The sequence below is a fragment of the Notechis scutatus genome, chromosome 11, assembly GCF_049901735.1.
Source record: "Notechis scutatus isolate UNSWTSFEM ecotype Mainland chromosome 11, rNotScu1.2, whole genome shotgun sequence".
Classification (NCBI taxonomy): Eukaryota; Metazoa; Chordata; class Lepidosauria; order Squamata; family Elapidae; genus Notechis; species Notechis scutatus.
In genome coordinates, this window is record NC_142019.1 from 12,201,183 (window position 1) to 12,222,444 (window position 21,262).

The 21,262-nt window shown below is 39.1% G+C and overlaps 2 protein-coding genes across 2 annotated transcripts; both read left to right on the forward strand.

Moving 5' to 3' along the window:
- Positions 1-2,267: 2,267 nt before the first annotated feature.
- Positions 2,268-9,580, forward strand: SNRPA1 (small nuclear ribonucleoprotein polypeptide A'). Its single transcript, XM_026673064.2, has 9 exons — positions 2,268-2,427; positions 4,025-4,172; positions 4,365-4,443; positions 5,580-5,626; positions 6,399-6,501; positions 7,681-7,760; positions 8,195-8,270; positions 8,833-8,926; positions 9,349-9,580. Exons 1-9 carry the CDS (start codon positions 2,346-2,348, stop codon positions 9,405-9,407), a joined length of 768 nt encoding a protein of 255 aa, XP_026528849.1. The 5' UTR covers positions 2,268-2,345; the 3' UTR covers positions 9,408-9,580.
- Positions 9,581-11,302: 1,722 nt separating this feature from the next.
- On the forward strand, positions 11,303-20,086 carry SELENOS (selenoprotein S). Its single transcript, XM_026673065.2, has 6 exons — positions 11,303-11,408; positions 13,783-13,908; positions 14,790-14,896; positions 16,968-17,057; positions 17,149-17,224; positions 19,528-20,086. Exons 1-6 carry the CDS (start codon positions 11,333-11,335, stop codon positions 19,611-19,613), a joined length of 561 nt encoding a protein of 186 aa, XP_026528850.2. The 5' UTR covers positions 11,303-11,332; the 3' UTR covers positions 19,614-20,086.
- Positions 20,087-21,262: the final 1,176 nt, after the last annotated feature.

Sequence of the window (21,262 nt, forward strand, 5' to 3'; positions counted from 1 at the left end):
GTACCTGGATTGGCAGTGCGAAATTCTAAAAATTTGAATAGACTAGCATGTACCCTGGCAAAAAAAAAAGGCTTGAATTCGACCTCCCATGCCCTGGATGCCCTTAACAGAGAACTGAGGGAGGTCAGAGAAGCCACCTTGGAGAATAGGGCAGCAATAGACTTCCTTCTCTTGAAGCATAATTATGGCTGCGAAACATTCCAAGGGATGTGTTGCTTCAATCTGGACGAAACCTCAGAACTCGTAGGGAGGGACATCCACCACAAGAGAGCTATCTCAGAATATCGGTCAGGAGCAATCATTCCTGGACTTTTCATGGCTCTTCTCATGGATGCCAGATTTCCATTGGCTCAAAATCCTTATAACTACCACAGTCACCATTTGTGTCTTTGGAGCCCTCATGTGTTGCCTCTGTCAATGCATACCACCCTGCCTTAGCTGCCTAAAGGCCTGTATTCCCTGTCAGAAGAGAAAATTAAAGGGGAGACAGGCGGCCATGATGATGATCCAGATTGATCACGAATACCAAGTATACCCAGACATTCAGTCAGAGACCACCCTCTAAAAATAAAAATAAAAATGAAGGATTGTGGAAAGGGAACTTCATGAGGACAGTGGAAAGGACACAAGCACACACACACAAAAGGAGAAAAGCTATAAAAAAACCAGGGACTTATCATACAAAGCTAGCTAGCCCAGGAACGCAGACTTCTTGCTATCTCTCGCCTTCCTGAAAAATAAAAAGATCCAGCTTTCAAGCAGCTGTCTGTATCCTTGCGCCGGAGCTCTCCCAGCGGGAAAATCAAATCCTCAGAAGAAAGGCATTTTGACAGCCTTTCAACAGTATATTAAGACTTGTTTCACATTTATTTATTTATTTAAATTTTTTTTTTTACTTCTGTTATTTGATGTTCAATATCATATGAAACATTTCAGAAGATGTGGGAGAGCAGGAAATAGTTCCAGTTGCTTTGGTTGTCCAGACTTCCGAAGGAATCATCATTGGACCTGTTTTCCCCCCTTAATTTTGCTATTTGAAAATGTAAAAGTACAATCAGATGTGTTCATGTTTCAACTTCTGCTTGATCTTCAACTTCATAAGCTATAACCCTAGTAACACAATATTTGACATACTTCCCTACCAATCTTTAACAAGGTAATATATCTTAATGGTTAATGGTGCGCTGCTCACTTAAACTATGCACTATGCACTTCTGGCTTGTTAAAATGCATTATTAGTCTTTTAGAGCTCTGATTCCCAGTAAGATTTATTAAGGAAGTTAAAGTAACAACCAGTAGCCCTCATCTTAACACTTCTGGGGGAAGGAAAGAACACAGCACAGCCAAAATAGATAGATAATTGACTGATGTGCAAAACTCTCACTTGGCAGGAAGGGTGCAGCCACCCACAATGATTGTATGAGATGAAATAAGCAGCGCTATAAATCCTGCAAATAAATATACATCTGATGGAGCTGAGAATCAGTTCTGACATCCAGCTTTAACATGTTGGATGAACCTGCCATGCTGTAGGGCACTCCATTAAATCTGTGTTTCTTATATGTTTTGCTCTCGGGATGCCTTCTCACTTTTGGAAACCATGGAGCAAGCACTCTAAAAGAGCTTTTTTGTATAGTTTATATTTATAGATATTTACCATGTTAAAAATTAAAATTGATGCATTTGTAGAATATTTATTTATTGAATTGTGTAAAAACAACATTAATATTAGTACCAGTAAATATTTTTAATGAGGAACTTTATTTTTGCAAATGAAAAATAATGAGAAGTGTGATATTCATTTTAAAAGTTTGCAAGTGTCTTGATTGGGAGCTGCCAATCGGTTGCTAATTCAATGTTTTAAGTAAATAAAATCTTCAATATTTGGCAAACCATTTTAATTTTGCAGACTTCCGAAGGAATCATTATTGAAACATTAAATCCTCATTGGTCTTGTTAAAGCATCTTCTCTGAACAGAGCAATGGTGCTTTGTCACCTATGTATGTCTATTATATTTATATTTTATACTTATATTTGTATTTATATTAACGTTTACATTTATTTAATATGTCAGCGATTTTCGCAACACTGTAAAATCAACGTCAACTCCCAGCCCCTCCCCTTGAAAAGAGGCGGGCCTCCCACGCCGACAGCATCAGCGTTACCATGGCGACGGAGCAAGCCCTGCGCAGAAGCTTTTGGCGTTCGATTGCTCGGCTTTCGGCTTTGGCCGCTCGGCAGCTCGGCCGGGCGGACTGCGTCAAGTGCGGCTGCGACGCATGCGCACTCCAAGCCCCCTTTTGGTAGCGGTGCGCTCTTTGCGGAGGCCGCAGAAGAGAGGAAGATGGTGAAGCTGACGGCGGAGCTCATCGAGCAGGCGGCGCAGTACACCAGCGCCGTGCGAGATCGGGAGCTCGACCTCCGCGGTGAGAAGCCGCCCTTGGGGAGGGGCGGTTCTGCCTTCCCGCGGCCGAGCTTGGTTCTGTTCGACATAGTAGGCCCGGGGCTCCTAAGCGCCCTGTGCAAAGCGTTTTCCCAATGGGATGGTGGCCCTCGAGGGACTAATTTTACTAAAAGGCGTTTGTGGAATGTTAGGGAAACGGGGAAGGCTGCATGACTGTACTCCCTGCGCGTTTTAAGGTTCCTTAGGATAATCCCAGGGCTGGTGTCGGGAATGGCTCCACTTCCGCTCCTCTGTCCCCAAACCTGTTTCTCACCGTCTGTTCCAGTTTGGGGTGACCTGCAAGGATCTGGCGTGGCTATCTGGGCAGCAGCAGCAGTAGCAGCAGCCTTGATTCTGATGCACGAACAGGCAGAAGAGCAGGATTGGGTCTTCAGGGTTAGGTCCCAAAGAGGGCTTGACCCTTCTGTTCTTCGATGGGGGGAGGGAGGGAGGGAGATAGAGAATTTAAATAGAAAACTTAGATGTTAGGTAGATATAATAGGTAGATAGGTGTGTGTATTAGATAGATAGATAGATAGATAGATAGATAGATAGATAGATAGATAGATATAGATATAGATATAGATATAGATAGATAGATAGATACACATACATACACATATGTATGGGAGGGGGTAGGTAGAGAAAGAGAGATACATAGATACATATAGAGAGATAGAGAATTTAGATAGAGATTTGGATAGGTAGAGAATTTAAATAGAGAGATATAGAAAGATGCATAGATACATACAGAGATGGAATTTAGATAAAGAATTTAGATGGATAGAGAATTTAGATAGGTAGATATAGAGGTTAGATATAGATAGATACATAGATACAGATAGAGAATTTAAATATGTCGAATTTATATAGATATAGAATTTAGATAGACATTCATTCATTTATAGAATTTATATAGCTGCTTCATGACTGGGTAGCTCACAAAAAAAATAAAGCACTGATGACAGTTATCTAGTTTGGGTAATGAAGCATCTGCAAGAAAACAACCAAGTTCAGAGAGAACCAAGGACCTCACAATTTCTGTTCTATCCTATCCTTCGCTCCTTACCTTGCCTTAAGTGGGGGGGAAAAGTGCTCTCCGTGTACCTGATATAAAGTGGTCTGGATTGTGCTGGGGTCCCAACCTGTTCTTAGCCAGATTTTCTGTGCTTTTTCTTCAGCAGTTCTATAAAAAACAATTTTATTTATTGTTGTTGTTTGATTCACTTTGCAACAATCTAAGTTAATCAAAGCCTAGGAGCTTGCAAGTAAGTAAGAATCCCCAGATCTTTTGTATTTGTTATGTGTGGTTTTCTTTTGTTACAAATAATTGACTGATGTTTTTCAATAGGTAGGTCTGTAAAGTTATAGAATGCTGTTTCAAAGGTTTCTTTTTGTCAGAGCTTGTTTCCATTCACTCTGGCACACTCCCGCCTTATCTTCTGAAAGTACTCCATTTTGCCAGGTCTTGTCAGATTCATTATAAGAAGTGCAGCAAAGATAGTTTGCTGTTAAATGTTACCAGGTGCATATTCCAAATATGTATTTTTATGTTTTTATACTGCTCTGTGTTTTACCAGGATACAAGATTCCTGTAATTGAGAATTTGGGTGCCACGTTGGACCAGTTTGACACTATTGATTTTTCTGACAATGAGATCCGGAAATTGGATGGCTTTCCTCTGCTGAGGAGATTGAAAACATTGTTGATGAATAACAACAGATTAAGGTGAGTGTTTTCAGCCACAATTTTGAGGCCTGGAGTTATCTTCTTTAGATTAAATGGAAATTCTAGATTGATCTTTATTTTTATTGCATGCCTTAATGCAAATATAAAAGCAAATGATGCTCGGTAAAGAAATTCTCTTCTACCAGATTTAATTTATTAGTTTTTCTCTTTACCTTCTTCTTTTTTTTTTAGCCGAATAGGTGAAGGACTTGAACAGTCTTTGCCAAATCTCACTGAACTCATCCTTATCAACAATAACATTATGGAACTGGTAAGTCAGATAAAGGAAATAAGTATCTCTTTGTGAGTACTAGGGTGATCTAGAGCTTGAGACTTATCTTCAGTTTTTTTTTCTCAGTACATAATCATTCTTAAAAATTGTGAACACTTTAATTGGGTATGCTTAAAACTGAGAATTTGTAACCGGGAATTTGTACCGTAGTTTCTAGATGAATATCTGCATGATACTAAGCCAAGCCATAAGCTATAGATTGCAAGAACATTGGCTGGATTTATAAATCACTTTAAGCCAAAACTAAAATACAACCCTTTTAAAAACCATTTAAATTGAATTACATGGCTAAATATCCTAATGGTTTTATTTTACTCTCTTTTGTTCTAATCTCAAGTACTGTGTGCGCTGCTATTTACATATGACTTTTTCTAATAAAGGGAGAAAGATGTTTTTGTGTTTAATTGTATTTCCTCAGCCTTTTTTCTTAGTTTTAGTATTATATCATTGGTTTAAATAGGCTTATATATGTGTCATGAATATAAACAACAGAAGACAGAAATTCTGAGGGAAGCAGGATTGATGAAATCAATTTCAGTTCTCACAGTCGAAGTTTACAATATTCTCTTGGAGAAACTGAAAGACTGTTCTGTAAATGTAATTTGACAAAAACACAGTGCCATTTTGTGTTTCTCCAATTTCAATCCATGTGTGTTGTTCTGCCTTGTCAATGGCTTACGCCAATCTGCAGAACATTATTGACCTTACAATGCATAAGCCTGGGAAGCTTTTCCTCATGTAATCTCCAAAAGGTAATTGATTTCTTCCTTCTGGAAGAAAAAGTTAATGGCCTTCTATAGTTCAGAAAGATTGTGTTGCATCAAGCACGGCAGATGCGTGCAGCCTAAGCATTTATAAACTTTGTTTCATGTTGTTAAGCTTTCTGAACAGTTTAAAATGCCTAGGCTGCAAATATCTGGCCTGCTTGATGCACCACATTCTTTCTGAACTAGAGTGTGAATTCACATAGTGAATACTAGCCCTAAACTTTCTTAAACTAAATTGCATGTATGACATACACTTGTTCTGTACTAAATCTTGCACTTCTTGAAGAAAACAGTGCACAGTGTGCATAACATGGTTTAAAATTAACCAAATGTCTTAACCTTTCTTAGGGTGATCTTGATCCTTTGGCAACTATCAAATCCCTAACTTATCTGAGGTACAAAACCTTTATTTTTAAACAACAGTTTCTGATTGCTGAAAAAAGTGAGGATGCTGCCACTGTTACTTAAAAGCAAATGTATATATTCACTTACCAGATTTATATTCCACTTTATTTTGTACAGCTAAAAGTAGCATTCATAATCCCTCCTATTTTCTTTGTAACAACTTCTCTGTGAGGAAGATTGGGCAAAAAGAGAAAAAGACTAAACCAGCTGGCTTTTCTGTTAGATTTTTTTTTCTTTCTCTTCAATAGACTATGATCATACATACGTGAAGAAAATGCAAAAAAAATCACACAGTTATAACTTCTTCAGTTTTCATTCAATTTTAGATTTAAGTGGGTTTACGGTGACTATGAAAGGCCAGAATGTAGTAATTTACCAGTATTAGAATGAGACATTTTCACCTTGTAACGTTTTATATATGTTAATCAAGCCATATAGGTTAAACTTCTTGATATGTATTCGAAAAGCTATTTTTATATGTAATTGCAGTGTCAACAAAAGAATTCTTTTAGAAGAACCCTAAGATTTTTTAAAATCTGCAATGACTCATTAACTGATTGGTGTTGCAAACTTACCCTACCAAAAGAAGTGTTACTGCTTTTTCTTCTGGTAATTAGTTTATTGTAATTGTTCAAATGTGTATTCCTCTGATCTCTGGTTTCACATTTTATCTTGTATTGTGTTTCTCTTATTAGTTCCTGTGTTTAAATGGTCTGAACACATTTTTCCATTTGGAATTATGTAAATGTCTTCCCTTTTCAGCGTTTTGAGAAACCCTGTAACAAATAAGAAGCATTATAGGCTATATATCATCCACAAGGTTCCACAGGTCAGAGTGCTGGATTTCCAAAAAGTGAAATTAAAAGTAAGTCCTCTGGCACTTTTGAAGTACTGTTTCCTGACAAGTATATTCATTTATATAATTTCAGTTTTTCTCTTTAACCTAATTTTCCGGGTTAGCATTTTGGTTATGGCTCGATTTCTTGCAACTGTAATTTGAAATGCAGTCTTGTAGTAAGCTTATGTTATGGAAACATATCACAAATGCAGTAATAAGGTTGGGAGTTTTAAAATGTATACCTGGGGTTGTGAATTTAAAAATTAAGATAAAACTAGGAATTCTGGTATTGTGTGCGACCAGCATTTGACAGACCAAATGAAAATTCAGAATTCATTTTAAAAATGTTTTCTGTTCTTTTAAATTACCTACATTTGGAATAATTCATACATACTTGGTTATTCCTTCCTAGATGATTGGAGAAACAAAGTCACTCTCAGAGCAGCATCTAAGCTAAATGACATTTCCCATTATGACACAGCAGTTTGTATGTCACCTTTTAAAGAAGTGCATCCTTTTTTAAAATTGCAAGTTGAAATGTGTAATGTCAATGTGTGTGCACGCAGTGTTTTCATATATATATATATAACACTGCCTGCACACACATTGACATTACACATTACACATTTTATTTTTATATATATATATAACTGCGTGCACACACATTGACATTACACATTACACCACAAAAGGGTTAATAATGCTATATTCCAGTCCTTGGCAGACTTCCTGGAATCTGTCTGGTAATTCAGAATGTCCATAAATTACAAAGGCCTCTCCCCACGTATCCTTAAATCACCTGGATTGGCGTATCAATCTCCTTAATCACTGTCTGACTTGACGCCTCCCCTCAGCTTGACGTTTCAGTCTCCTCCTAGTTCTGGCGTCAAACCACAATCTGTCAGCTTCCCCACTCGAAGCCTCTGATAATTCAGACTCCACATTCACAGCAGGCTCCAGCCTTTCATCATTAGAATCATCAGAGTCAAAACTCACAGCAGGTTCGATCCTTCCAGTCACAACATACATACATACATACATATATATATATATATACATATACATATATACGCACACATACACACACACACACACAGAGACTAGTTATTAGTTTACCCTACAAATTGCTTTGGGGGAAAAAGCCATGCACAGTAGCCTTGTTTCTGTTGTTGTTGCATTAACTTTGTGTGTGTGGTGTTGCTGTAGGAGCGTCAGGAGGCAGAGAAAATGTTCAAGGGCAAGCAGGGTGCACAGCTTGCAAAGGATATTGCCAGGAGAGCCAAAACGTAAGATACGGATAACCACTTTAAACTCTTCAGAAACACCACAGGCAAATGGAAAAATAAAATAAGCAAAAAAAGAAAAGAAAAAGAAGAAGCAGTAGCTGTCACTAATTAGCATTGCATTGCTTCATATAGTTTAGAAGAAACAAGGATTGTTTTGGTCAACAACAATGGGGTGGTTCAAAATTCAAATCGGCAGCGTTAACCTCCACGCAGCATTTTACATTTTGCTTAGGACGATGTTCAAAGGGTGGGGTTAGGGAATGCTTTCCTGCTGGTGTTTCTGAAAGAGCTATTCTTTGATTATATCAGTTTGTTAACAAAGATAAGATACTACACTTGATTGATAATCTGGGCTTCCCTGAGCTTCTCTTGGGAAGTTCGAGAAGCAGATGAAGAAGACCTTTTCAAATTGAACCGTACATTTCTTTCTTCAGTTTTAACCCAGGTGCTGGTTTGCCTACTGACAAAAAGAAGGCCGGACCCTCCCCAGGAGATGTAGAGGCTATCAAGGTAATATTTTTCAGATCCTGTAAAAAAGGTTGAAGAAAAAGCTGCTCACTGGTCACATCTAGCCAAAGATTTGATATGGAAGTATATCATCATCATCTTTTAATGACCCCCATAATCCCTTGTGGGATGGAGTCTGCACAACTGAATGGAGCTAGCAGAGTGTTTAATGGCCGGATGCCCTTCCTGTTGCCAGTGAGGAATTTTGATCTGCAGATATATTTTCATGGTGCCCAGAGAGAGAAATATCTGCCTCTACCTGGGATCGAACTCTCAGCCTCCTTGATTGTGAGGCAAGAACTCCATCTCTAGGCCACTGCACCACTCCTTGATAAGGAAGTACATGCTGTTGCTAATCCCCAGAACTCAGTTTGTTTGCAGTTGTGTAAGCTTGCTTTTGCTCCTGTCAGCTTTCTTTGTTTTGCAGCTGACAAATAGAGATTACTTAAAAATTCACCACTATGTTGTTACTGAAAATATTATCCTTTGAGCAAATCATTTGAATATTCATTAGCCTTGCCTTTAAGTTAATTTACATGAGTGACGGTTGATATTTCTTTTTAAGAATGCCATTGCAAATGCCTCAACTCTAGCTGAAGTGGAGAGGCTGAAAGGCTTATTGCAGGCTGGTCAAATACCTGGCAGGGACCATAAAACTGGTAAGAAATGTTCAGTTTTCTAACATTTAGAAAGCATAGCTGACAAGTTTCCTTTGAAAGAACAGACAAGGAGGTTTTTTTTTACTGTTTCTAGAGCAATTTAGGGTAATTGTGTAGATAGAATGGAACATTTCAAGGCTGGGGAATTTAAATTGCCATCTTGTTGAGAATATATTGTTTGAAATACAAAGACAATACAGAATTAAATATTTTTTGGCTACAAAATGTAATTGTATCCTTACTTACAGTTGGAGAGAGCAAAGATCAGAACTTGTTAGTAAGGTGAAGAAAGTTGCTAAATTTGTATGAACTTAAATCTTTCCAAATAAAAACTAATTCAGTACAAACTGTTCTTTTCGTAAGAATTTGATGTTTCACAACTCTGACAGAAATAAATTGAATTTGTATTTTCTGTTAATTAGGTCCTTCAGATGAGGTTGTAGAAGAGATGGAGGAAGATACAGTTGCCAATGGATCTTAATACTTTTTTTTACATCTTGGATAATCTACAGTGTACTATTGTTTGGCCTTTTTTTCTTTCTAGATTATGTTTTTTGTTGTGTTAAGAAGCAGCTATGAAAATATACCAATTGTAGTTTGTAAATTTTATACCGTACATTTACAGTTAAATAAAGCTGCCTTTTTTTTTTAAAACGGATCACACCACCGTTTGAACTTTTTACTATGTCCAACTGGATTAACAGCCTAATAAACTAGCAGTACTAGAACTGTTAGGGTCTCCCAGTTATATTTGCTCTTAGGTTCTGCTTTATTCTGCTGTTTTGTCACAAGTGGCAAGCTCTGTTTGGGAATTTGCTTCATCAGATTTAAGGAGTTGTGTTCAAATGAGATTTCATTTAGTGCTGATTGAAAATAGCAAAATGAAAAATGAACTGAGCAAAAAGAAAAGCATGTTAGTTACCACGCAATGCAAATTTAGTATATATCTGGTGAAAATTATGTTAGTTGGCTGGGTTAAGACACCGATAGTAAAATAAGTAGATTGTGACACCCAATTTGTTGGAGTTGTAGTGCCATGCAGATAAAACAGAATCATGGCCACATTGATTCTCCACATCTATCAAATGGTGAAATAGCCTATTTTACTTTTTCCTGATTTCTTTTAAAAGCTTGTTACATGGCTCATGATAAACCAAATAACAAGATCTATATGTTTGGATTTGTTTGTCAGTGGTGTTATGAGAGTAACTTTTGATCTGCTTCTTGGGACTGGTAGAGCATCCAGGAAAGAACTGAAATATCTGTCCTTGAAGCTCCTTGCTATTTGTCAGAACCACCTGTATTATTCCCAGAAATGTGAATATCCTGTCTGAGAGACATCTTGGTGTTAAAATCTAATGAGTTCCAAGAGACCAAGATGCTTTGAATCTAGACAGCCTAGAAATCCCTTTTTAGAAGCTTTCGGTCGATCCTGAACGATCGGTTATAGAGGCATTCAAAACACGAAAACCACACTGGGCTTATTTAGATTTGCATATACAGGTAGCCCTTGGCTTACAACAGTTCATTTAGTGACCGTTCAAAGTTACAACAGTACTGAAAAAAAAGTTTTTCCCAGTTAACCTTTCCAGCATCCCCATGGTCACATGATCAAAATTCATATTTTGAATTTTAACTGGCTCATACTTAGGACTGTTGCAGCGTCCCGGGGTCACATGATCCCCTTTTGCAACCAGATTCACTTAACAACCGGATTACTAACTTAACAACTACAGTGATTCACTTAACAACTGAGGCAAGACAGGTCATAATACGGGGCAAAATTCATTTAACAACTGCTCCATTGGGGTCATAAGCCGAAGACTGATTCTCTCTCTCTCTCTGTGTATACATACACATGTGTATACATACACATGTATACAGGTGTGTGTGCGTATAATGTGTTTTTGTATGCTTGCATCTACATATGTGCCTAAAAAACAAAATGCATTTTGGTGCATGGTATTGAGCTGCATCTTATATAAGCAGGGTCCTCTGTACTGCGTGCAACTTTTGCAAACCGAATATAAATGTCCTCTTCCTCCACTTTGTTAAATTTCACAGCAAAGCGAGCTAGGCCAAACTCCCCCCCTCCCCCCAAAAGCGCCCATCAGATTCCTGCCTTCCCGCCCCGCCTCCCAAGCAGCCCCGCCCCCTGGACTTTCCCCGTTCAGCCGAGTCATCTCTTAACCTTGCCCCCTCCCTCTCCTCTTGATTGGTCGACACCTTATTCCTGCCTCCTCCGCTTCGCCTCCGGATTGGCTCGAACTTATCCAGCGCCCTCAATTGGGCGACGGAGATCTGAGATACGGCATCGCCATTGGCTGGCCGTCAGAGGGTGTATGCGGGGGTGGGGTGGGGGCTAGGAACCCGGATGTGTCTGAGACGGTCCGGCTTCTCGGCGGGATGGCGGGTGACGTGGCTCCGGACCCCCAGGGGCCTCCCGGGGGACAGGAAGGCGTCCAGTTCTTCCTCCAAGCAGGTGGGAGAGAGAATCTGTGGGGGTGTGTGTCGCTTCGGGGCTTCCCTGGGGAGAAGTTCCCGGATCTAAGGCTTTTTTAAAAATCGAGCCTCCATATTCAAGAGCAGTATATCGTTCCTAAGGTTGTTTTTTTTGTGGGGGGATCGGGCACGAAACGGGGAAAGAGCTCTGCTGCGTGGTTGCGCCTTTAGCACATGTGGCATCCGAGTCTCTGGCGGAACCCTGGCCGGGGAGGGGGGCTGTCCCTCCAGAGAGGACTACAGTTCCCATCCTTCCCATTCTGCGTGGGCTTCGAGCTTTTCGAAGCGAACGTCATAAAGGGAGGCAGCGGAGGAGGGCTTGGGAGGGGGACGCCCGTCTTGCTTGCAGAGGTTAAAGCGTGGTCAAAACGAGTCAAAACAACAGTGGAGGGATATAAATAAATAAATATTTATTATAGGTTAGATTAAAATTCTTTTATTGGCCAAGTGTGATTGGACACACAAGGAATTTGTCTTGGTGTAAATGCTCTCAGTATTCATAAAAAGAAAAGATACATTCGTCAAGAGTCAAGAATCATAAGGTGCAACACTTAATGACAGTCATAGGGTACAATTAGAATAGAATAGAATAGAATAGAATTCTTTATTGGCCAAGTGTGATTGGACACACAAGGAATTTGTCTTGGTGCAAATGCTCTCAGTGTATATAAAAGAAAAGATACATTCTTCAAGAGTCGAGAATCATAAGTTTACAACACTTAATGATAGTCATAGGGTACAATAAGCAATCAAAACATACTAGGAAATATTATTTATTTAAAAAAGGATATAAATAAGAGGGAGGAGGATTAAAACTGGAATCCTGCTCTCTCAATGGCTGAACAGGGTCCACTCTACAAAAAAAAGGTTCAGGTGAATAGAGAAAGAACCAACTGAATATTATTGGACACAGGAGTTACTTTATGGATGGTTGGATAATAAAAATAGACATGAGTTATAGATTTGTGAAATAAAGAATATATGTTAAGATAGAGATGTAAACAATACGATGTAAACAATACGATGACTATTATATATGATGGCTAAGGTGAGCATACTCAATATAATACTATATTCTCATTAGAAGATATGTTGAGAGGGAGAAATGAATAGAGTTATAAAGCTGATTATTAATATTGTTAGATTAGAGACTTATCAGCAGTGTAATGAATACTGTACACTTTGATTGTAATTGCACAGAGACCCAGACGGCTCACTGTTTTAATGGAAGATGATATGTTCAAGTTAAAAAAAAAAGTGACAGTGAGAACAATTAATCAGTGGAACAACTGGAAGTTGTGGGTGCTCCATCACTGGAAGCTTTTAAGAAAAGACTAAAGATAGCCATTTGTGAGGAATGGGTATAGGGTTTTCTGCTTGAGCAGGGGGTTGGTCTAGATCAGTGGTTGCCAATTGGTGAGCTGCAGCCCACTGGTCCTCGAGAAAATTTTGGTGGTCCTCAGAGAAATGTCACCCCCCGAGCACCCCCCACAAAGCAATTAATCCAGGCTGCATGGGAACACAAGGCTGTGCCACCCACATGGCCCGTGGGAACCTTCCCTGCCCACTCACTCTTTACCTGGCAAACTTGCCTGCTAAGTTGCTATTTTTCCTCCTCCCCCCACCATCATCTGTTCTGCTGTGCTGGGAGATTTAGATTAAGCTAGGAAGCAGGAAATGGTTGGATTTCTTGCTTTCTAGCTAATCTTTAGATCTTCGGCTCTGCTTAAAAGTCCTTAGGACTGAAGCTTCTATTATTAAGTGCAAACTCAGGTAGCCGATGGCAGAAGGGTAGATCTCTGAATGAATCTGTGATTCTGCGAGCAACTCAATCTGCCTGCCTGCTTTGGACTCTTGGAGTTTTTGCTACTTGTGTTTCATTTTGATGAATCATTTTTAATTGTAACCTTCATTTTCTTGTATGTATGTATGTTTAGCTCTTTGAAGAAAATATTTTTTTGAAAAGTGGAAAAGGAATGGTTACAGAAATAGTTACCACTGAGATGATAGTTTCATAGTTTCATTTACAAAATGAAACAATATCCAAATAAGATTGTTCTTTGTAAATACCAAAAAGAATCTTTTGTTGAATTGAAAGTCTGCTGCACCTGCAAAAGATGAGCCGAAATCTGCTATGCTGTACTAGCAATGGGAGCAACTGGCTGAACATGATAAATTACTAGATATCTGACACCATGGATGTATGGAATAATGTTTTTGTAATTTTATTTGGTCCTTTGTTACCTTAACACAGCTGTATTTTTTTTCACTGCCATGTTACTGTTGCAACAGACCAAATCCAAATTGTTCTTGTCTATATTCAAATTAAATTATTGCCTTGTTTTCTCTTCCAGTAAATTCACTGTTCTCAGACTATGGCTGGTACATCCTCTTTGCCCTTATTGGCGTTTATCTGCTTGTACAAAAACTCTCAAAAAATCTTCAAGGCTCTAGATCCAGTGTGCCCATAACAGCTATCGGTGTGTATGAATAAAGCTCTCGACTAACTGTTCTTTCTATGTCTGCACAACTTTAGATCTTTATGCATTCAATCGGGGTACATTTATTATTGCCAGTGCTACAAAAATGTATTAATTAGTATCAAGATGAGGTTCTCTTAAACAGATTAGGTGTCTATGAAAACTGGGAAGATGATATAAACTCCTTCCCTGTATGTCTCCATGTAGAATCTCCTTGGAGCAAGAATCTCCATTTTACTTAATTTATTCTGCAAAGCTGCTACAATATTGCAGCAATTGCTTATTCATATTGTGCTATTTATCTGCCACTGCTGCTAATAGATAATGTAATCATCGTCTTCACAGAACTAAGGATGAGGCATCCCTCTTCTGTGATTTGTGAAAAGCAAAATATAATTCAAGAATCTCTGGTTCTTGAAATTCCAAACTCTATGTTTCTCTGATGATTGGAAGAAGGAATGCATCCCTTTTTGTGGAATGTATGTTTGCTGGGATTGCTTCGGGAAAGTGGTCTATGTGTAGAAGTAAACTTACAATGTTCTGGGTCAGCCAATCCTGCTTATCCCTTCCATTTTGATAAGAGAGACTTTCAGATTAATCATGTTTTATTCCAGAAACTTAGCTTTATTCAGTTCTTCCTGTTTTGGTTTAGCATATTTGTCTAAGAGGGTTAAGGTTAACAGGAATGGTTACAACTTCCAGGTTGAATTATTCTGCTGAAATATTAAGCGAAATAGAAAAGATTAGCTCTAAGCAGCAGTGGCAAATTAAATTAAGGCAAGTTTCGGTATTGAAAGAGGTGAAAACTATGAGGCTAGTGCAAATGTATGATTTCTAGCAGATTTTAAGCTTTTGCTAACTCTCTCTTGGGATTGATTCAGAACCCGACGATGTGGTTAAACAACAGGAAGCTCTTCTAGCTGCCCGAATGAAGATGCAGGAACAATTGAATGCCCAAGCAGAGAAGTTCAAGGAAAAACAGAAGATGGTATGTCTCAGCCAGATGGGTTTGTTTCATATACTAGAGCAGCTGTTCATAGAACTACTGCCTCCAGCAACATTATAAGTCTGGTAGCTATAAGTGTGCTTTTTATTCAAAAGCATGAGGAAACTATACAGACATTTGATTGTGAGCCTACATCTAAAAAATGAAAAATTCAGTACCGTAAATAGAATTTCAAGATACAATTTGGGATCTTTTGCTCTAAAGCAGCGGTCGCCAACCTTTTGGACCTCAGGGACCACCAAACTCATAATTTTAAATCCCAGGGCCACTAATATGAATTTTGACTGACAGTGGCTTGCTGACGTTGGAGGGAGAGGGAGGATGGGAGGGAGGGAGGGAGAGAGAGAGAGATCTGATGTAACCTCTCTTTCTCTCTCTCACTCTCTCTCTCTCTCACACACACACTCACACAAAGGCAGGGGTGGGATTCAAATTTCTTAACAACCAGTTCTGTGAGCATGGCCCAATTTGTGGGTGTGGCTTGGTGGTCATGTGATTGTCTGGGCATAGCTTATATGTAAATATTATAAATATTTATATAAATAATCGTGCAGCTTGGATTAATTGCTTTGGGGGGGGTGCTCTGGGGTGACATTTCTCTGCGGACCACCAAAATTTTCTCACGGCCCACTGATTGGCGACCACTGCTCTAAAGAGCTAATTTAGAATTTGGCACTGGAATATCTATTCTGTTGTGCTTGGGCACAAGGCACTCACTGCGATGAATTGAATTCACATGTTGCACTAAACCATGCATTAAACCAATTGGAGTGGTGTGGTGGCCTAGAGTTCTTGCCTCACAATCGGGAGGTTGTGAGCTCGATCCTAGGTAGAGGCAGATATTTCTCTCTCTGGGCATGATGAGAATATATCTAACAAAACTCTGCATTGGTGACAGGAAGGGCATCCGGCCAGTAAACACTCTGCTAGCTCCATTCAGTTGCCCAGACTCCACCCCGCAAGGGATTATGGGGTTGTTAAAAGAAAAATGACTATACTATGCGATGGCTTATTTGCTTGATGGTCTGATGTAGTATGTGATGGTAGATTGTAAAATAGACATAGCGGCTTAGTGTGGTTTTTGAACCAGGTTGCTCTGGTTTGTCCGACAGAGTTGGTAAAATAAACCATGATTTAATGTAATATGTAAACCTGGTCAGTTTGGATTGCTTGGCTTGAAATATTCAGAAAACATTGGGGGCTTGAGACCATTGCACAGTGTATATTCTTTCCTTTCTACAGAGCTGGAATGGGTAACGTTTGCAAACCTGGGGAAAATTAGCTAGCTATAAATCTAAATCTGCTAAGGGAGGGGGGAAAAAATGAAAAGTGAATTGCGCACTCTGGTGAGTTCACCATGTTATCTCAGCAATCTCCAAATTGTCCTCTTCCATTCCAAATAGCTTGTTTAGTTATCTGGCCATGAAAATAACCGTTCCCGTGACATCAGTATAAACTGGTTTACTTATTCCTTCCTCTTCATATTGAAGGGAAAAGATGCACTACAATCTATTCTGGCTTAAGAATTTCTCTAGGACTAACCACTGAAAGAATTCTTTTTACATCTGCAAAACATTAATTTGGTAGAACATTTTAATGACCTTTCAAGCTGCTTTGCCTGCCTCATTTGAAAGCTTTTCCTTGAAAAAGCAATTCTTGTGCATAAAAAGGAATATGTATACTTCTACACAGAGGCTGTTATATTTAACTCTTGTCTCCTGACACTAGTTCTTTTCATTTCGGTCTGCCTACATCAAGCCTGGTCATTGGATGCCATACTCCCCAACTTCGTGTTCTCAAGATAATGTTGGACTTCAGCTCCAGTAATTCCCTTTAGTTATGCTGGCTGGCATTATCGGAATTGAAGTCTAGCATATTTGAGAAGACCAAATGTAGAGAGCCACAGAGAGATATCAACCACTTGCCTTCTTTCTGCTGTCTTCCTATTTTGCTTTGGGAAGCCTGTGTTCAGCCTGGAGGGGTGCCCAAATTCGGTGATTCTGTCGAAAGATAATGTCATTCTAATTTTCTTTGTGTACATTTTGCTCTTCAGCTCGAAGAGGAGAAGAGAAAGCAAAAGATAGCCATGTGGGAAAGCATGCAGGAAGGAAAAAGCTACAAGGCGACTCTCCAGCACAATCAGGTTGGTGTTTTCTACTGAGTGAGAGCCTTGTTCAGATTTGAAAACATGAGCTGGAATCCGGTCTCTGAATGAATTTTTCACTAAATTTCAGGAACCCATGCCCGAAGCCTCTACATCGACAACTGTTGGAAAGCCAAAACCTAACAGAAAGCCCTTACGAGGGGAGGGTAAGTTGTGAATTAAGAATTGTATCTGTCTGTCTGTCTGTTTGAGTTCTGACCAAGGCTTCCTGAGACAGTAACAAGCACATGCTGTTCCCAAAAGCCTTGTTTTTATTTCAATGGCTGTGAATTATATGCATTCACAGCCCGTATTGAGTCCCAAACAGTTTATGAATAGTCCAACAGAAGTCAGCCACAGTCTTTCGGGATAAGGCTGATAAGCACCCACCTTTATCTCCCTTGAAATGCTGCCAACGACTAAATTGCCAATTAGCTGTACAAGGCCAAACGGAGCATAAAGTCAACATGGTACTTCAGAATTTAAACTGACCAGAACAAACAAAGTTGCTTCCTGCAAAGGCTCATGTCCCTTTGCTCCTCCTTTATGTCTTATGGGAGGGGCCAATCATCTCCAAGCCTTACTCCTGAGTAGTCCCTTTTGTCTTAACCGTTCCTGCCTTCTGGCAGCTCTGCACAAGCGCACACTGGGAACAGGCTCCCACTGTTCTTCTGCCTCACTGATGTCAGATTCTGGAAGCTCCGGAGTCAGCACATAACTCTCAGATGACCCTGGCCCCATCTCTGTGTCAGATGCAGATCCCTTGTCCGAGCCCTCCCCAGACTCCAGGACTGGCCCATGTTCCTCCACGCTGTCCAATTCTGCTGCCACCTCCGTAAGCCACCAGTGGACCACAACAGTCTGTCTATCCATCTGTCTAATAATAAGTGATCTTGGAAGGTGGAGAACTTTTCAGCATGGTACTCCTTGCTTCCTTCCATTGCTTTCTGCCTCTCATGGCTTGGAAACCTGAATATAAAACTCTTATGATCCGGTTGTCCTTTCAGAAAATTTTTGTTTTTCTTCCGTAGTGTGCTGATTTCTATTGTTCCCGAGTCAGTTTGTTTATTTATTTTTCATTATTGCAAAACATTATTGCAAAACTATTTTGTTATTGGGCCACTGAGTTTTGTGTGTCCCCTACTTCAATCACACTTTCAAATCTTGGTCAGCAATGAAGATGATGACAAGGGATGCTGGGAAGTTTGGTTAATCAACACCTGGAGCACCACAGGTTCCAAATCTTTTGTGTATCTTGTTGAAGAACGTTGGTGCTTCGTAATGTCCCTTTTGGTTTTAATACATGCTGTTGACCTCTTTCACAGAGCTTGCCTTACTCTTAGGTGATTCTGGGCATGCGATTAGCACTGGGTGCATTTGCATTTGCTCCCTTACATAGAAAGTAAAATCTTTACAGTGTAAAGGTACAATAAGATTGTTCTGTCTTAAAGATCTTTGCAGCTGCTTAATCATCCTGCACAAATCAATACGATTGTGTTATCAGAATGGAGCCAGTGCATGCTAAACATTTTTTTTTAAATATTCAGAGCATTGATGAAATGCCTGCAGAAAATCCAAATTAAACCCTTGGTGATTCCAAATGGAAACATCATAAGTAGCATAGCCAGAAGCTGCCACTTTTTGTGCCTTGAGATTTGCAGAATCAAAATCAAAGTAGATAAAACTAGATTATCTAGACCACTTGTCTAATCTAAATAAAGACTACTTCATATATTCACATTTTTCTCTGTTATCTACCTTTGAATGATCTGGTTTTCCCTCAGGGCTGTATCTTCTTAGATCCTATAGTTGATATTATTGACAACATTTCTTGTTGATAAAAATTGCTTTCTTACTGTATATCTCTGATTGTATTTTTAAAACAGGCATGAGTAAATCCTGCATACATGGTCTATGTTTATTTATATATCTCAGTCCTTTGAAGGAAGAATTCAGTAGATCAAACTTTTTCCATTACACCATGTTACAATAGAATTAGCTGGTGCGTATCTTTCTAAATAGCACTATTCCTATCTGATGTGGGATTTCCACTTGCCATTAAAATCAACTGGCCAAAGAATTTACTAATAAAACTTGCCAAAAGAGGACAAAAACAGATCAAACATGTTAGACATACAGACATTCAGTACTGGCAGGAAGTGAAGGAGAAAACATTATTATTATTAAGTAGTAGATAGCTTCTATTTCTTGCAAAAGTTTGCGGGCCCTTGGTGTAAATCCAGGTTTTCATGCAGTCAGTATTCTTTTGACTTGTGTAAGGTTTCTTAGCACACAGATGCCAGATTTCTCTACGTACACAGGATTATTTCTATAAGAAAGTTTTGTTTTGTTGCTATTATACTGGTTTTGAAGAAATCAGATTTCCCTTTGACTTTGCTTTAATGTATGCCCTTCCTTACTCTTTCCCCTGTGGAAAACCATGTGATGAAGTTCCTCTTTCTTCTCCCAGGTTATAACCCCTTGTCTGGAGAAGGTGGTGGGACTTGTTCGTGGAGACCAGGACGCAGAGGCCCTTCCTCGGGAGGATGAGGCTAATTCTCCCGGTGTCTTCCTTTGACACAGGAGGGCATTAACTCTACCTCGCAACCAGTGGCTGTCTGTGGGTTGCTTGCTTGTAGCGAGTTTGGAGAGAAAGGGCAAAAAAGAAGATCGGTGATATTTTTTTTAAATGTGCCATGCCCGTCTGTGAATTTTAGAGCTTGTCTCTGGAGTTTTTGTCCCCACCAAGTCACAGAAACCAATGGAAATGAAGTTCACTGCTTGTTCTCCGTAGCAACCCACTTTGGATGACGTGGCTCTTCTAAATGGTGGCCACACCACGAGGGCAACTGAGATTAGCAACCACTGAGCGGGGCAGTTCTTGCCATACTCTTTTTTTTTTTTAATTATTTCCGCTTCGTATAACAAAGATACTGTACATAGCATTTACAAGAGATCTGTTTCTTTAGCTTTTTTTCTATAGAGAAAACTATGTGCTCTAGTTTAATAAACATGTCTTAAGGCTGCAATCCTGTATGCGTTTAAATGGAACCAAATCCTGCTTGAACATGTATGGGAGGGTGATTGAGTGCGTATCGGATTATGTTGTAAACCAGGTTAAATGTATTTATCTAATCAATTTATAAACAACCTGGGGCACCACAGTAACAGTAGGTGATGTATATAGGTAGTCCTAAACTTACGGCCATTCATTTAATGCCTGTTCAAAGTTGCAATACAAAAAAGTGATTTATGATTAGTCCTTGCCCTTATGACCATCGCAGCTTCTTTTCAATCATTATGTGACAAATTTTTTTGCTAGGTGTAAGTCTATTACAGATGAGACCAGACTAAAATAGAATAAGATTGCAAAGTAAGATCATCCTAGCAAAACATTGGTAACATTTTTACATCCCATTTCTACATCAAGACTTGTCAAGTAAATGCTTTCCAGTTCTATCTGAGTCATTCACAACAAGGAACGTTTAAATACATTTAAAAAGAGAAACTTTTGCGTATCAAAAGAGCTGAGCTGATTTCAATAAGTTTTTAAAACTTTATTTAATTGTTTATACAATTCACGTTTAGTTATTGTACGCATCTGACTAAATGATTAGCCAGATATTTGTGGTTAGAAAATCTGAGATAATACTCTTTTCTTTCCAAAATGGTAAATATGTTTTATCAAGTGATACGTTCCTGGATTTGATAGACATACGTAGAATAGGCTTCCGGTGTGTGCAAGGTCTGTTCAATTTTTGTTTAAACAAAATGAAACAAAACCCTGGCCATTTTCCAGAAGGTTGTTTATCTAACAAAGACTTAAGGATTTCTTGACTTTATATTGTATGGTCCTGATTCTGTCAGTATCGTGAAACATCAGTTAAAGCTCTGTATGCCAGATTAATTGTTCAGTTTCTTCACAAAAGCTTTTTGTATGTTTCATTTGTCTATAGGACCCATTCTTTTTTCTTTGTGTTATCTTGGCTGCTGATAATCTTATCCAAGTTAGGTGAGGAAGGGTGTGTTCCTGTGCCACAAGAAAGCCTAAAGCTATTGATGGTTACCACTCCTTACCAATGTTTTTGTTGCATTTGATCTGTGTGTTTGCCAGTTGTAGCAATCCGTTTTATTTATACCTCAGGCTTACACATCACCCTAACTCACCCTTTGGCCCAAGAGTTCCTTCCAGGATGAGTAATAAC